The following is a 16,758-nucleotide window of genomic DNA, read 5'->3' as shown; positions in this document are numbered from 1 at the left end:
CGCCAGATGTGTGCCTGTTAGCAGTGTTGTTGTTCAAGAACATCTTGTCCATGCCTTTGAGAGCTTCAGTTAGGTAGTTTTGAAGGGCCGTGAGGGCGGCGCAGATAGCGGGGGCCCCAAAGCCGTGAGTGATGAGGCTGAAGTGAGTCAAGCAGCTCTGAATGCCCGGTTCCAAAATAGGGGTGGGCCGGCTGTTTCCAATGGGCGTCCTGTCCTGGGCCAAGAGATCTGTAAATTCTTTACAAAGTTGCCTGCATGGAAGAGAGGAAGATGAAGAGAGAAGAGAGAAAGAAAAAGTGGTGGTTAGACGCATGCCACACTGACAGAGGTCTCTGAGACAACGGAGATTGAAGGAAGGGGCAGGATCAAGCCATGGCAAGGCTGATCCCAAGCCCCAGGCCTTCCTTTCCCCAGTGGCGTGGGGGACCCGGCCGCTGCTCCCACACCAGGAGGTCGGAGGAGACCAGCAGCCCTCTGCCCAGGACCAGGCTCTTCAGCAGCAGGGAGCGAGCTTGCTGCAACGGGGTTGTCAGAAGAGCACCAGGCCTGGAGATGGAACCTCCACCACCAGGATGCCTCTGAAGCACCACTGAAAACCCAGGCCTGCTGGGTGCCTCTAGAAACAACCAGGCAGCAGAAAGGCAGAGAGATGCAGCACGAGTCTGTGGTCTGTCCATCTGTCCAGAGGCCTGAGCCAGGCCCCGAGCTGGTCCCATCGGTGCCGTTCCCAGAGGAGAGCACCAGCTGGATGAGACCTACATGGACCTGCAGCCCCATGCATGGAGGACCATGGGGTAGGATAAGGAGGGAGCAAAACCCCTCCAAGATGTCTCAGGCCAGGCATCCCTGGGAAGAAAGGTCAGGACTCTGAGGCCACGTGCTTCCTCACATGAGGACCAAAGCTGGGACTTTCTATTTTATTTTGCGGGGAGGCACCTGAATCAAAGCATCAGAGCTGACATCCGGCTCCTGTTTGTTTTCCCCCCACCTTGGAGAATCAGATCTTTCCTTTTTTTTTTTTTTAATGAGTTTTTTTCTCCCTTTCTTTTCTTTGCTTTAGTCCAGAAGGCCTTCAAGTCAACAGGTACCCAGGCAAAGTGGAAACCCGGGGAGGCAGGGAGGTCCTCCCAAAAGAATAGTCATTTTGAGACAGATGCCTACCCAGGGACCAGAGAAAAAAGGACTGAAGAGAGCGGGGAAAAAAAAAAAAAAGGAGAAAAAAAGAAAAAAAAAAAACTTTAAAAGGGCATACAGCTCTCATCCTCTGAAAATCGCTGAAATTCCCAGTGGGTTAAAGGTTTCAGAGGATGGAGAAAGATAAAGGTCTACTTCTATGTGTATTATCCATTAAGAAAGTGCAAGAGAGGAAACTTTGAATTTGGAGAACAAACAGTAATGAGTCCAACATTTTACATCTTCAAAGAGCAAAGCAGGGTCTGCGAGCAATTAAAGTTCTGGGACATTAATATCTTCTGACCCTGCGGAAAAGGACAATCAAATTCCAATCACGTCTAAAAAACATCTGGACAAATTTGAGCAAATGATTTTTCAACCCTCCATATATTTCTTTAAATTACACTGTCATCGGAGCAAGCCACGTCCCAGAGCATGAAATAAATGAGAGCTGCTTGGGTTCGTTTTTTGGGGGGTTTTCCCCCCTTTTTTCTTTTATTTTTTTTCCCCCAGAGAGACAGAAATGTGCGGAGACACACAGCACCCACCACCGAAGACCCGAGCGAGCTATAAAACACCCAGCGAGCCGGCCCGGGAGGCAAAGCCGGGTGTAAATCAAACGATATAGAAAAGCCACGGAGAAAGTCCCAAGGGAAAGAGATGGATGGGGGGGACCCAAACCCGGTGGCAGATTCAACGTCCCCGTCTCCTCACCCGCTTCGCAGCGGCGGCCGCAAATTTGTTAGAACTAGGGACGATTAGCGATATACTTTTTTTTTTTTTTTAATTAAACTGTGTGGAAAAAGCATTGCAATCTGGCAGCAACCTTGCAGGTGCGTGCAGCAGGGAGGGACAGACCGACAGACAGTGTTGTCCCCCTGCAGCCATGGGAGTGGAAGCAAAATATAGATTTTTGGTCCCCTTTCCATGCATGATTTTTTTTTTGGGGGGGGGGCGGGGGTGTATGGCTTGGAAACGACCTAGGGGAGAGTCGCCTACACCACACAGAAACCCCATTGCAGAAGGTCACGGAGGCAATCCGGGATCATGGTGTGATACGGGCACCAGACGAGCATCCCTTTCCTCCCCTGCCCCGGACCGCTATAATTTTGGGGACTGCAAACTCCGCCTGCTTGTAAAAAGAGCGCAGAGGAAGGCTTTAAGGAAGGGGGAGGATTTTTTTATTGTTATTTTTATTTTTTAACTTCGCACTCACTTTGTAGCAAGCAGCATGTTTTTCCTGGAGTGGAGGTCGCTGGGGTCCGTGTGCTGCCTGTTCAGGTACTCAGAAACAGCCTTGGCTGGGAACTCCGTTTCGCAGATGTACCCAAAATCCCGAGCTAAGTGAACGGCCTCACCTGCACAAAAGGAGAGGGGCATTAACAGCCTCTGATCCCCGCCCTGCTGCCGGCAGTCGGATCGGCCAAGCGGCAGCTTTCTGCTGCCCATCTCCACCCGCTAGGACAGATCAGCTCTTTGGGGCCGTGTTTGGGAACCCGCTGACATCGCCCGCACCTTAGGGACAGGCTCCGGTCTCATGTTTTCCCTCTACAAGCCCTATTTGTCGCCAGAAGTAACTTTATGGGGCAGCTTTTCAACTGATGAGCTTTGTCTTCGCTTCAGTCTGATCCCAGGCAAACTTGTGGGAAAAGTACCCACCCACACACAGACTCACACACATACACTTTCAAGTAAACCGGACCAAAAATAAATAAATAAATAAAATAAAAAGAAACAGTGAGAAGGAACTACTTAGGTCCCTAAATTCAGGAGGACCCCTGAACTTCCTTTAAAGCAGAGAATTCACTCCTATTTCAACACACCAGAACATTGTCCGGAACTTTACAGATGCGCGCGTAATTTTTGATATAAAAGTCCTTTCTCTGCGGGACATTATGTGTATACTTCTATATACACCCACATATGAGGACAGAGAGCGCCTGCATCATTATCGCAATTATTGCCACATCTGTAAAATGATGCAGATAACTGCGTTTCATCCGCTGGAAATTATCAGTCCGCTATCCGATCTGACCATGCAGCAGAAACTCCTCTTTCCCCAGTGAAAAGACACCAACTAATGGCAACCTTTTTTCCTGTGAAAAATAATAATTATTCTAACTCTAATTCTAATTGTCGCTTCCTCTGCCTGTCTGGTTTCAGGTTTCTAGCCTCCAGAGGTCCGTGTCGTCAAACTCCTGCTGATGTACTTTATGCCACAAGAAGAAGACACGGTAGCTGAAGAAAGGAGGAAAAGAAGAGAAGGAAAAAAAAAAAAAAAACACAACCACCCCTCAGACTCTAGGGGGATTCCGCCAGATTATAGCTCACCCCCTCTAGAATAAAGCACTAAACCCTTTAAAGCACCGCCTGAGGGACCAGGGGAAAGATTTCCAACACGCAAAACAGATATATATAATAACTCTAGGACCGCACTATTTTTAACGATCAGGACTTGCGGTACCACGTCATCTTGCTTTTCCGAGGTTTCTCACTAAGCTCCAAAGGGGTTGATGGAGGAAGGGGCACCGGGCTCGGCTCCGCGGCCGCTCGGGGCAGCGGAGCCCCGTCCTGGGCTGCGCTCAGGCCGCTCATCCCGCCCGGGGCTGGAGGCAGCATTTTGGCTACAGGCAAAAGCGTAACAGCGATGCTAAATCCTGAACCGGAGGCAGAAAGCGAGCTAAAGCCCGAGCGGGTGCAGCTCGGTCCGCGAGGAGGGAGCTCTTTTAAGGTAAACTGTTGCTTTGGAGGTAAATCAGAGGAGGGTAGCATGAGGTAGGCGATGCTGCACACTTGACATGGTTGGTGGCATCTGTACCCCATAGCCGGACCCCCCGGACCCCTTGCGCACTCGGCGCAAGCCATATGCCGACAGCAAGTCGGGAGAGTCGGTGCCCACCGGCCCTTTGGGGCCTGGGTTCATCTCTGCATGAGGTCTTAGCACTCGCATAACTCAACCAAAAAGAGCTGAAAAGTTAATATCTAGCGCAGATGTTTGTGCATGCTTATATGCAGAAGAGATAACCGGATTATTTCTGCGCCTCTCGGTGTGTCTGTGTAATGTAGATACATGTAATTCATAATTACATCCATACTATTCTGGTTATGTTTTTTGGAGAAGGTCCAACTTTTCTTAGCATAAACGCACGCACATATCCTAAGCATATTAGCGGCTCTCGATTTTACTCTTCAATACGGTAACGATAAATCAAAGAAACGCGCCGAACACCAAAACGGCATTAGTTCGCTTGAAATCATTTAAAACTCCAGCTTGTCCTTCCCGCTCCCCTTCCTCGGGAAGAGCTCGTCTCTTTGTTCACGTCTAGTCACCCTAAGGTAACCTGCACCCTGCAGCTGCTAAAATGCTCCGATTTCTTTCCTCTGCCGAAACAACGAGGGGGTCTGTATCCTTTTTCCTCCGTGAGCACACGGCAGTGGGCATCTGCCATAAATAAACTCGGGAGGAGCGAATTAGCGAGAGCAGGGAGTAGAGGCGGAGGGCGCAGCCTGGTAATTAATAGCAATGAGGAGCGGGGACTGTCCTGCACACACACACACACCTACACACCTACACACACACAGATCCTCATGCTTGCCACCAAGAGGAACCAATGCCTTCTCCACCTCCCACCCCCTCCCAGGCCAGGGACTTCATTTGGGGGGGGGGGGGATGGGTTCCTCACGCGTGTTGGCCTTAGGCATCCTAACCCGCCCTGAATTTCACCTCCGCAGCGATTTCCCACCTGATCCCGAAACTTTTGGGGGTTCGCAAAGTGTCGGGCGCGAGTGGAGAGCAGGCAAGAGGGAGAGGACGGGGACGGCGGTCCCCTGCTTACCTTCCACCAGGGAGGTGAGTAAAGTGACATTTGCGGCCTTACGCCTGCCGGCTGGTAAATTCAAACCGATTTTTTCTAGCCTTTCTCGCAAAGATCTCCCCCCGTTTTTCGATTTGGCTCTAGAATTGCAAAGAAATTAACATTGTGATTAACCCCGCAGTGTTCCTGGAAGAAACGTTTAGTCTGAGCAGTCAGTGGAGCCTGGGAGGGTTTTTCGCTCGACGTTAGCACTTCGTGCGTGTGGATTTCTCCTCAAGTTTGCTGAGATTTGTTTAATTTCTCCCAGGGGTGGGAGTGGGGACGAGCCCGCTTTTCTCCTCCTTTTATCCAGGGAAATCAAATAATGCCAAACAGCAATAATTACTGTGCAGGGGCCTGATATGGAAGGCGGCAACTGGGTTGCTATTGTACGACACCAACATGCGTTAGGGTGGAGTGTAGAGATGAGCAGAAAGATAGAGGGTGAGAGCTAGATCCTCAGTTATTCTAGGAAAGAGTCAAAATGGAAAGAAGAACGAGAAAAAAAAATCTAAAGGGCTCTAAGGGAGAATGTAATGTGCGTGTGTGTCCGTGGATAAACAGAAAAGGAGAAAAACATTTATGAAACTATTGGAACTGTTTCGTGTGTGTGTGTGAGCAAAGCCAATGCTGGGCTACTGGGAGGAACACCTAAAAGCCGAGTGCGCTATATAAAGCATTGCCTGAAGGAAGATTTGAAGATCTGCCCGAGGTTACAGATAAGGACAACAGAGGGATGAGTGAGCTATAGATGGGAAATACAGAACTATTGTTTGCACACCTATAGATATGTACCCAGAGAGTAAAGCCCCAGGGGTGAAATTTTGCCACCTGTGAAACCAGTGGGAGCTTTGACACCGGAATCAGAGTCCACCCCAAATCCTTCATAGTTCATTCATATATATATAAATATATATAAATAAAATTAACAGTCACACTTAGCGGAAGGAAATCAGAAGTGACAGAGAAGCCAACCTGGTTTCTCACTATTTTGTATCAAAGCAAATAGTAATAAATGGCAGAATTGCAAAAGAGAAGCTTTTCATATTTCATTCGCTCTGAACCAAAAGCTTGTCTAAAACTCAGACTCAAGATAGGAACTGAAGTCAGCAGCAGCCAATGATTACGACTTGGGCCATCTCCAGAAATCCGCTGAAGTTCAGTAATGATGTTTCTTTACCTTGATAATTATATTTTCTACAGTGTATCTCTCAGATGTTTTCTCTGCTCCATTTGCAGTTACACGGAATGAGCAGACCGGTTGGCATCTGTAAGTAAAAATCCCCGCTTCTTCCACTGGCACGGATCACAGCTGAACACTGATTACAGAACTCACGTGGAAGTGCATCTATTTAAGGAGACCCTACGTCTCACCTGCATTTTAGGATGAGTGACCGTGCATGCAGCAGGACTTCCCCCCCCCACCCCCCTCGGCTCCAGACACGGAGCCGGATCCCCTGCTGTGATAACAGACTTTGCCCAGGCTTCGTTTAAAAACAACTTAGAAAAGATGTGGCTCAACGGCTGCTATAGGGTAGCTGGCAAGATCTCTACTGCTCTAAGATTAACAGCTTTCAAACGCCACCTGAGATTTATTCATGGCCAATTTATATGCATTTGTTCCTGTCCGGGTGTTATCCTTGGTCTTCCAGCCTGCCATACACCTCCCAGGTAGGAAATGAAGTCTTATCCCCTCTCAGCCTTCCTTTGGCTAGTGAACTGTTACCTTATACCACATCATGACTTCTTCCCTTTTCTGACTGGAGATATATCCTTATCTCACCTTTCTCACAGACAAACCACACTGGCAATTCACAGTCCTTCAGTCACTATCAAGAACGTAAAGGCCTGTCTTCCTGTTTTTTTCCAGGCAATGATCTCGGAGCTTAAATTCTTGTTGCTGGTACCCAAATACATGACTTCTCCCTTGACATGAAGAAATGGCAACCAGGATGCCAGGACATGCCTTGCTACTCCTTTTCTTCAGATAAACGTCAATTAATTTGGGGTCTTCCGCACAGTTCACCAGCACGTTAGTGGGTGATTTGCACAAATGTGGAAACATCATAGGCCTCAAGACCAACCTTGAACAATTCCACCAGCAACCTTCCTCTAGATGAAAGTTGTTGACTTTCAAAGCTCTCTGTTGATGACTTTTCTTTAACCAGATACTTAACTACTTAACAATTCTCCTATTAATTCCCTGCCAACTTCAGTGACGTCCCACGTGGCACCCTGTTAATTGCCTCGTGGTTATTGCCATATAGAGGAAGCCCCACAGATTCCAGTTATCTGGGAAATATACTGTCTTGTCCCTGAAATACATCAGGTCCATCACGCAACATCTAACTTCCACACGCCCACGGTGGCATTTTATCTTATAATCCGTTTGCTAAGAAAGAAGAAGGAGGAGAAGGAAAGAAGACAGAAGGTGTCTGTGTGCATGTACAGGGATCAAAAACGTCTTCCATTCTGAGCTGCTTTAACAAAAAAAGTACACGGCCACATCTGTCTCTATCCTTCAGACATTCGTCTCAATGCCTCAAAACAGGATATTTTTTTACCCGAGGCTGGGCATTACACACACGTGCACATCCTGCTGAGGTAATAAGATCAAGTCATATTCGAGATCTTCTTTCCTGATGGCCAAGCACTTATGGTAGAGACAAGGATGCCCACACACCCGCTCGCCTCGGCCTCTTACCTTCGGAGCACTCCTCCGAGGAGCGACGCGTTGAGACACTCGGGAGGAGAAAGGCGTCTTTGAACTTCTCCCACAGTGACTTTGTACTTTGAGGTTGAACTAAGCAAAGACAAGCGGCCAGGTACGGAGCAAAACACCTCGCCGGTATTGACTGAAATTCCACCCAGGAAGCCATCTTTATTCATCATCAAAGAAGTAACAGATTTTGGAGGAACCGGAACTGGGTAGAGAAAAAGGGGAGGAGGGGAGAGATGAACCATCACGCCACGAGGGAGCACAGCTAACCACACTGCCTCTGACACGCACCGTGAAAGGAAAGGGGATTTTCAACCTCCTGCTACCTCCAGCCACCTCAGGGGGTGCTGCTCCACCAGGCCTCTAGGAAAGTGCCCCAAGAACCAGGGATGGCCAACAGGGTCGTGCTCGCATGCCTCGCTTCATCATGAGGAGATACAATACACCGTGTAAGCACCAACTTCGTGTTTCGGATCTAGGCTTGCCTAGAGCCCTCTAATGCCTTTCTGTACAATGGACAGCGCCTGGCACATTGATGAAGGTGAAAAAAAAAAGGAAAACTTGCTACTTTTGCTTATTTTTCTACTATTTCTCTTGCTGAACTAGGAAAAAATTCACCGCACTAAGAGAGATTCTGTCTTAAATAAATATCGAGGCTGGAGGATACAGCAACCAGAAGACAGCTCTGTTATTGCTTTGTGGTTTTATTAAGTCTGGTTTATGAAACAAAATGAACCTTTTAGTTCAGAAAAATGATCGCCAGGAAAAAAAAAATCTGGTATAACCATAGCATTCACCATCTTGATCATATTGTACTATCCATAAAGTAGTGGGAACTCTCATGTCCCTGAATAAAGCTGATCTAATTACTGTAACACATATTTAAAGGAAGCAAAAGCAAAAACAAAGCAAAAATGAAAACATTTTATTCTGCTCACGATAAAACAAAATATTTAATTTATTTGAGAAACTAGTAAGGTTATTTTAAGAGCAACCAAGGGGATTATAATGAGCTAATTCCTATAATAGCAAACAGACACACTTAGAAATAAACAACAGCAAAAAAAAAAAAAAAAGGCTAAAGCAAAAAATGAGAGCAATCCCCTGGTGACATGAATTTTGTTTACAAATGAACTTAAACAGCTCCCTCATAATTGTGTGTAACTGTTATGATTTACAGCAGGTGCTCTAATCAATCAGCCAATCACTTTAATTTATAGAGAGCCTCGCTGCATTTTCCCAGTTGTTTCATTTCTGCGAGTAATTGATAACAAACCGTACTTAAGGTATGTTTTATGCAGGAGTTAATAAGAGCTGACAGCTGCTACTGCTGCTTCCTTTTAGAATCGCTGCAACGTGCATTTCCGTATAGAAAGTGTACTCCTAAAATGCAGATTCGCTGGTGGTAGTCTAGTGGCAGTCTAGCGGGCATATTTCAGAGGAGAAGACTAATTGATTACACACCCTCGCGGAGCAGATCCTGCTTCCCAGTCTCCCCTTTTCACTCAATCAATTGCAAAACCAATTCGGCAAATAATAGGGTTCTATTATGCACATATGCCAGCTATTTAGGTAGTTATAATACATGTCAGTTAAGCAATAAAAGCCCTGTTTATTTGCAACATATCTGGAGAATCAAACCATTAGGGCTGAGGGGATATTTAAGTCGTCTGGAGCTGCTAAACAATAAGATCGGGTATCCTAATATATTACCAAGTGCTAACTACTGGGCAATTGCCAATTTTATAACCTCAGTGTATGGAATAGACACAACCGTGTTTCACTGTTTTTATTACAGATCATTTCCTACCGCCAGACCAGACCCCCACAATAAAAGCTCTATAACAGCGAAAAACCAAAAGGCAAGTAGATTTCAGATATACATATTGCTTCGTATGCCTCGTATATAGTCTCCAGTATAAACAAATTATTTTGAGTGGCTTTACTTCAGGGAATCGGAAAGTGAAATGGATTCCTATTTCTCTATTATTTTTAGCTGGGCGTTTTATACAGCTCATAAAGGCGGTTTCAAATGGTTTGAAATCGGCACAGAAACAGTTATAAAAGAGTTAGAGGCCCGCTCCTGCTTTTCTTGCCATTAGTAGGTATTTTGCCATTGATGCTATAGAAAGAGACTCCTTTGGGGTATCAGAGGCAGTACTGGCATTCAAAAATAAAAGGATCTGTCTCTTTCCCCCATGAAACATATATATTTATATGTTTGTGTGTGTGTGTCGCATATTTCATGTACTTTGTTCTGCAGCGTCATTCGAGTGCAAAAAAAAATCAAGAAAAAGAAAAAAAAGAGTTAGATTAAAACACTGCCACAACAGAGATATTTTCATGACTGGCATTTTTCTTCGGACAAGCACACAGGCTCGCTGGTTCGAGTACACCTTTACAGGGGCTATATTTAGTGCCCAGTTTATCAGGTCACTGTCCAGTGAACTGAGAAATTAAACAAGAGGCAGCAATTCCAAGAACATCTGATCTTAGTCTAAACTCACTAAGGAGAGAGAGAGAGAGAGAGAGGTCCCCGTGTAATGCTTAAATATATCTCACCTCGCTCGCTTTTGGAGCACTTATTACATTAGTTAACCTTTGAAATATGGATTTTTCACGTGTTCGATATTTTTTCCATGCAAATTGCTTTTGGTAAGCAGGCTGGCTGCCTTCCCTGCGATGCTGAGCACTCTTCAGCTTTTGTTCTTACCAGTGGCTCACCAAAAACGACTACATGAACATACCGAGCAGTTGGAGTCTAATAACTCTAAGCCCATTTGAGAGTCTTGCCAGGCGGTGTAAGCATAACTATTGCAATTTCATAGCTTCGGAGAGATGTATTCTATCTATCCTCTGTATCTTCTGTAAATTACCTAATACTTCCTTAAAAAATTTTGTTTGCCACGGAATGAATTAACTCTATCTTTATCATATCTATATGTTTAGCATGGCTATAGCATTTCAGATAGAGACCAGCCAGTACCAGAGCTAATGCGACGCGGAGGTTTTGGTGGGTGAACAAATACCCACGTCCGTGTGTGCAGCTGCATGTGTCAGATCCCTGCGTGCACGTAAACTCTGATAAACTGTAATGCGCAGGGTATTTTTAGTCGCTGACAACTTTCCCGGGTGGTTAGGGATTGCCGTAACTTGTAATGATACAGAAGAGCACACACGTATATACACGGCGTCCCCACTACCCCTACGGTAACTTTATCCCATTTATATAGTTCTTGTTGTCCCCAGCAGGAACTGTTTTACTTTCACTCCTAAACTCCTTTCGGCGAGTGTACGTGAGCGCTCTCACAATCCCCCCTTCCAAAATCTTCCCCTCCTTTCTCCTTCTCTCCCTCTTTCTCTCTTTCTTCTTCTTTCTCTCTCACTCTCACCCTCTCTCTGTTCCTCTCTTTTTTTTCCTCTCTCTTTTTTTCCTTTCCTCCGGTTACTTTCAATCTCTTTGTCGTTTCTCCCCCTTCCATTTCTCTTCAGCTTATCAATAAACCGGGAGAGCAACAGTAGCCGCTTGATTTGTTAGTAATTATAAGCATACTGTTCCTGCAAACGGGATCTCTAGATGAGTGAGATCGCTTTAAAACGACAGCAGGAAATGGTGGGGAAATGGAGCATGGCGAAACTCAGCGTGAAGCTTTCAGTTCTTTACATGTTTACAATTTTCTGTGCATACATTAAGTCTTAGGCTGTGAGGGGGGTTTTTTTGTTGTTTTTTTTTTTGGTGGTGGTGGCGGTTCTCTGTTGGGCTGCTCACCACAAACGCGTGAAAACGCGCCCCGATGCACACGCACAAGAAGAAATGGAAATAAAAGGGCATGTCAAGAGCACGAAAAACGAAACAAGCAGAAAGAATCATTACGTCCCGAAAATAGCGGAATAACGATTCTCTAAGCTATGGACGTCGTTGCGGTAAACCTGGAGAACAACGTGAGAGCCGATCAGTCGATCAATCAATCAATCCACCAGTCAAAAGAAATGTTTCTCTTTCTAAAATGCCATGAAGAAACTTATTACTAATTAGTTATCAGCTTGCTGTGTTCACATCTTGGGAGCTACTTATCGGGCCCGAAACGAGCCAAAAGCTCTTTGTCCATCATAACAGCAAGGCTTTGTATTTACTGCTGATTTGGTCTGGCTCTGTAGACAAACCTAGGAGTCCAGGGACAGTGTGTCACCCTTTTGCCACTAAAAGACTCAGTTCTTATTTTTTTCTTAACGAACGCGCACAGAAAGTGGGTATTCACGCTCCCTTCCCTCCTCTGCCGCTCGTCTCCTCCTCCTCCTCCTCCTCTTCCTCCCGCCCCCTCCTCCTCCGCAGCCCCTTTGCCCCGAAAGCCAGGAGGAAATTTCCAAGTGAAATGTATTCCCTCGAAACTGTTTTGCATTAAATTAAAGGTGACAACAACGTTCCGGCAGCCTTCCAGGAAAAGGTACCCGACACAGTGACACCGAAGCGCAATCTCTGAAGCACCGTTTGATTCCCAGGTCTGTCACCTGAAAGCCTGTGGCCAGGGTGGTTTTCAGTTAATCATTTACTGCTGGATACTTCAGGAAGGGGGTGGGGAGCAATCTCATGCTATACGATTAAGAGTCACTTTTAAAAGAAAATGCTAGGACACCTCTTTTCACATGCTTCTTTAAAATAATGCTAGTAATAGCGCGTGTGTAAGCAAGGAGACAATGATTTAAGTTATTAGGGTTAAAACGGTCTTTCGTGCTAACTCAGACGTGAGCGCACCGACAAGCTACAGAGAGAGCTGAAAGTAAATAAATACATCAGGATAATTTTAAGGTCACTGACTGTGCCCCAGAGTCACAAAAAATTAACTTTGGACTCGGGCCACGCAGGATTTTGAAAGACGACAACTTATTTCGCCATCGCCCGCGCCAAACAAATTTCAGACGAGCAGTTGACAAGGGGACCCGATCTTTTATTCCTGACGTGCGGAAAACCTTCCCTTCGTTTCAGCAGAAATCGAGGAAAGGCCTCAAAACATGTAGCCGGTAAGCTCTTAAAGCCGAGTTAAATCTGGTATTAATGCTCTTGATGATTATTATCATCTCGATGATTTATCTGGCTCCCTCCCTCCCACTTCAGCCACCCAAATCTTAATGGGGCTAGGAGTTAACGATGATTTTTTAATGTCTCGTTGGATTTTTAGACTGCTAATGTACCGCATCCTTCTCATTATTAGTTTATTGATTGTTCATTGACCAGCCCCCTTCAAATCGTATTAACCACCCTCTGCCAGTTTAGATTAGGAGGGTTTAAAAAGCACCTTTCATTATTTCACCGCCACCACCGCCACCACAGTAGAGTTCAGGCTTGGTAGCTTAATGCTAGCTCTAATGGGGCAGCTAAGAGACGAGGGGCCACGGTCCCTGCCTATTGCATTAATAGCTCAAAGGGGGCTAATACAGAAAATTAGCCTTAAACGAGCTCTGGAGATCTCCAAATGAAAGAGCCATTTATCACGCTGGCTACCTTCACTCCACTCGTTTGCTCTCTCTACTGGGAACAACTCATTTCCTCTTAACTAAATTACTTCAGAAATGTCAAGTAAGCTCAGATAGCAAACATAACAAGAGACCGCGTATCTATAATCTATTGTGTGGGATCGATGCGCAAGATAAATTGATAGCTATATATGAGTCCCTATATAATCTCCTTAATATTTTTGGCAGTCCTTTTGCATCTCTACATAGATGGATAGATAGATGGATGATTCCCTCTGCAGGCCTCAGAAAGACCATAAAGAAGTAAACACTTATAGGCTGGAAGACATAATTAAGTTTATGCTTTAGGTCTGTATCATATATTTTTTTTTCCACTACATTTTTATTACAGCATTTGAAACACTAAACTAGGTTTTGGTGAAATAGGCCCCCTTCAACCTACAAAATATTTATCACGAAGAGTATTGCACTGCACAAAAATCAATCAATAGCTATCTGACTGTCTATTTATCTGTGTCATCTGCCTGCAACAGTGACTTACAGAGTTTAAATAACTTATCGTTACTTCAGAGTACATCCTTGCAGCTGCAAAGTGTAGAAAACAAAGAGAAAGTCCTGCTGAACCCTTTCTGGGTTGCTCCTTCTCTCGTTCGGATTAAATATTGTCTGCCACAAATGTGCCCTGCTGCTTATTGCACGTTTCTCTTCCTTTGCACCCAAGAAACTCGCTACTCGAAAAGAAACCGAGCTCACAACATGCTTTTCTGCTGAAAAGTTCCTTAGAGCTTAGCATTACCTCTAAGGAAGCAAATACTGCTCCAGGGACTTTAAAACAGCTACAAGCGAACGCCAGTAGCTTTTTAGTTATTTCCAAAGTGCATAGGTATCCTGTTCATCAGGGTTAGAACTCAGAGTATCTCTTCCGCTAGCTGCAGGTCCCCACATGTGATCCCACCTATATGTGTGTCTGGGTCTCTGCGTGTGGCAGCTGCTGTAACTGTAGCGATTCCAACGCCCAGGCCCAGCAAGCGCCTCTCGATCTATACCCAATAGCTTCCCCATAATCATTATAATTCAAATCTTAATTTGACAAATTTAACCGCGTGATACTCCCTACCTAACCGTACCAGTCAGCGTACACATTAGATGTCTCTGCTCTCCTCGTCATTTGAAGGAGGGAGAGACACAGGCAGGGACAGAGAGGGGAAAAAAGGCTGTTTTTGACTGGGTGATCGCACACAATACAGCAGAGCGTCCTGCGAATAACAAATTGCAAAACGAAAATGCCAACACGGACCAACGTTAAAAAGAAGTCTCTCGACCACAAATCAACCACCAATTAATCAAATACACCCAAGAGGAAACGTCGTGTATGAGCTATCAAGCGGGCGGGGGGGGGGGGAAGAGGAGGGGGGGGCGGAGAAGGGACTGGAAGGGAGAGGAAAAAAGGGAAAAAATACAACCAGAAGCCGCCGTGTTACAGACCATAAGCACGAAACCTACCGATCACATGCAGACTGAACTCATTCCATTAAAAACTAATTACAACACAAACTGATTGCATTAAGACAACTTTTTTAAAGGTTTTTTTTTTTTTTCCTCTCTCGAAAAATCCTTGGTCTTTTCAACCGGTGGTCATAAATGATGCTGTCAAATGATCTGCAAGTTTTCATCTGTCCTTCCTCAAACGACTAGAACTTCACTGTGTGTATATGCGTGTGTGCGACCGTACCCGAGGATTTAAATAAAAACAATAAATAAACGGAAGGACCTCATGGTGCCTTCAGTACATTTTAAATAAACACCCTCCCTATTATTTTTCTTTGCCTTCTAGAAGATCATCTCTATTCAACTATCTGTAGCTTAATAGTTCCGCATTTGACAAATAACAAGGTCCTGGCGATAAGTGCTGCTGATAGTAAACATAAGGGACAGCATTTCTAACTCTCATCTCTGGTACTTAAAATTGAATCTAGAAATAGAAACTCCTTAGATAATTAAAGATAGCTTTCCCTACATTTGCAGCGTGTGATCTGTTTAATGTCTATCAGCATAACACAACACTAATCGCCAAGCATCTTCGAGTGACTGTCAGAGAAATGTAAAAAAAAATTAAGCAGCTGCAATACGCCCAAAATGAGTTATTGTAATTACATTTAATTAGTTTAATTAGTTAATTATTTTGCTTACAGCTGTACAAGAGACTGCAAACATTTGTTAATATCACATTCCCTTTAACAGTATGGGGTGAGGCTGCAGTTGCACTAAATCATGCACGCGTATGTAGAAAGATTTTTTTTTTTAAAAAAGGGGGAGGGCATGTGGAAAGGGGGGGGGATTCTTGGAAGAAGGGGGGGGGGAAGGAGCCGAGGCTGCTTTTCCACCGGCGTGCATTTCTCTCCCCCCCCCGCACGCCTGAATCGCCTGGGAAATGCATGAAAACCCCAAAGGCCCGTGGAAACCGCGTTTGGGCATGGGGGGGGGGGGATATTTGCGAGCAAGGTGGCAAATTCACATCGGGGGGAGCGTGTTTTCCTACTCGAACTGCTATGGGCAACAGCGCAAAGAAATATTTGCAATTAGGTGTGATTAATCCGAGTGCAGGACGGGGGGGGGGGGGAACCCGCTTCTCCTTTCCCATGTCTTTCCTTTTCCCTTCACTCTATCTACCGACCCCAAACAGCTATTCATCTTGCTGCCGTGTATGCCTGCTTCTCGGATAAATTAATTGCCCCAAAGTAAAAAAATATATATATCATGAAGATATTGCTACACAGTAAAAGTTTGTCTAGCTTGTTGGAATAATCCATACCTTTTTTAATGACAGACTGGTCCAATAAGTTCATACCGCTGTTATTGGCATCTTCAACTGACTGTGGATATAAAAACATCACTATTCAAATTGACTGGATATTAAAGAATCGCGTACATAAATCATGTCATTCCAAACTGGCGTTTCTGTTATTTCCATTTATATTAATTCACTAGGGGAGGAGGGGTTTATTATTGCTATTATTATTATTATTCCCACCAAATCGACAAGGAAATGAAATTCTTACAAATTATATAGTTTTCTAATAAAGAAGGAGGTGTGAAGCATATGGGGTGCAATACTGGTTTTGTTATCTTATAAAACGTAGATGTTGCATAGACTTTTTTTGCATTCGATAAAGCTTTATATTTCTTTCTTTGAAAACCTAGTAATTTGGCAACATCTGTAAGATCTATTGCATGGCATAAATGAACACGATTAAGGACAACTTAAATTCTCCCTCCCCTTTTCCCACCCACCCTCCCCCCCCCTTTTTTTTTTGTTGTGTTTTGTTTGTTTGCTTAACCCCGCCACATCTTAATAATTCAAGGGCCATTTACTTTTTATATATAATAGTTTACATTATGGACTTTTAATTAAAGCCTGAGCACTTCGGAGTGCAGCGCAACGCCCACATCGTATAGGGTACGAGCAGAAAGAGATTTACAGCTCCCAGGGTTGCTCACAGGTCCTGAGTTTGCGGGGGCGGCAGTGTGCGGGGGCGGGAG

General features: G+C 45.0%; 1 protein-coding gene across 2 annotated transcripts in view; it reads right to left on the bottom strand.

Moving 5' to 3' along the window:
* Positions 1-16,758, bottom strand: part of TFAP2B (transcription factor AP-2 beta) — a 27,958-nt gene that overhangs the window by 1,448 nt on the left and 9,752 nt on the right. The window contains exons 3-7 of one of the 2 annotated variants that reach the window (XM_026063958.1): positions 16,031-16,091; positions 7,732-7,951; positions 5,010-5,128; positions 2,390-2,531; positions 1-251 (exon numbers count right to left, since the gene is read on the bottom strand). The exon at positions 1-251 is cut by the window's left edge and continues 3 nt beyond it. In XM_026063958.1, the coding sequence (XP_025919743.1) occupies positions 1-251; positions 2,390-2,531; positions 5,010-5,128; positions 7,732-7,951; positions 16,031-16,091 (793 nt within the window). Of the gene's footprint in view, positions 252-2,389; positions 2,532-5,009; positions 5,129-7,731; positions 7,956-16,028; positions 16,092-16,758 lie in introns of both variants that reach the window. The other variant, XM_026063957.1, reaches the window with a different exon arrangement.

Source organism: Apteryx rowi, unplaced genomic scaffold (genome assembly GCF_003343035.1).
Source record: "Apteryx rowi isolate R43461 unplaced genomic scaffold, aptRow1 scaffold_205, whole genome shotgun sequence".
Classification (NCBI taxonomy): domain Eukaryota; kingdom Metazoa; phylum Chordata; class Aves; order Apterygiformes; family Apterygidae; genus Apteryx; species Apteryx rowi.
The sequence above is the reverse complement of the archived record's forward strand: the minus strand, read 5'-3'. Positions and strand labels throughout refer to the sequence as shown.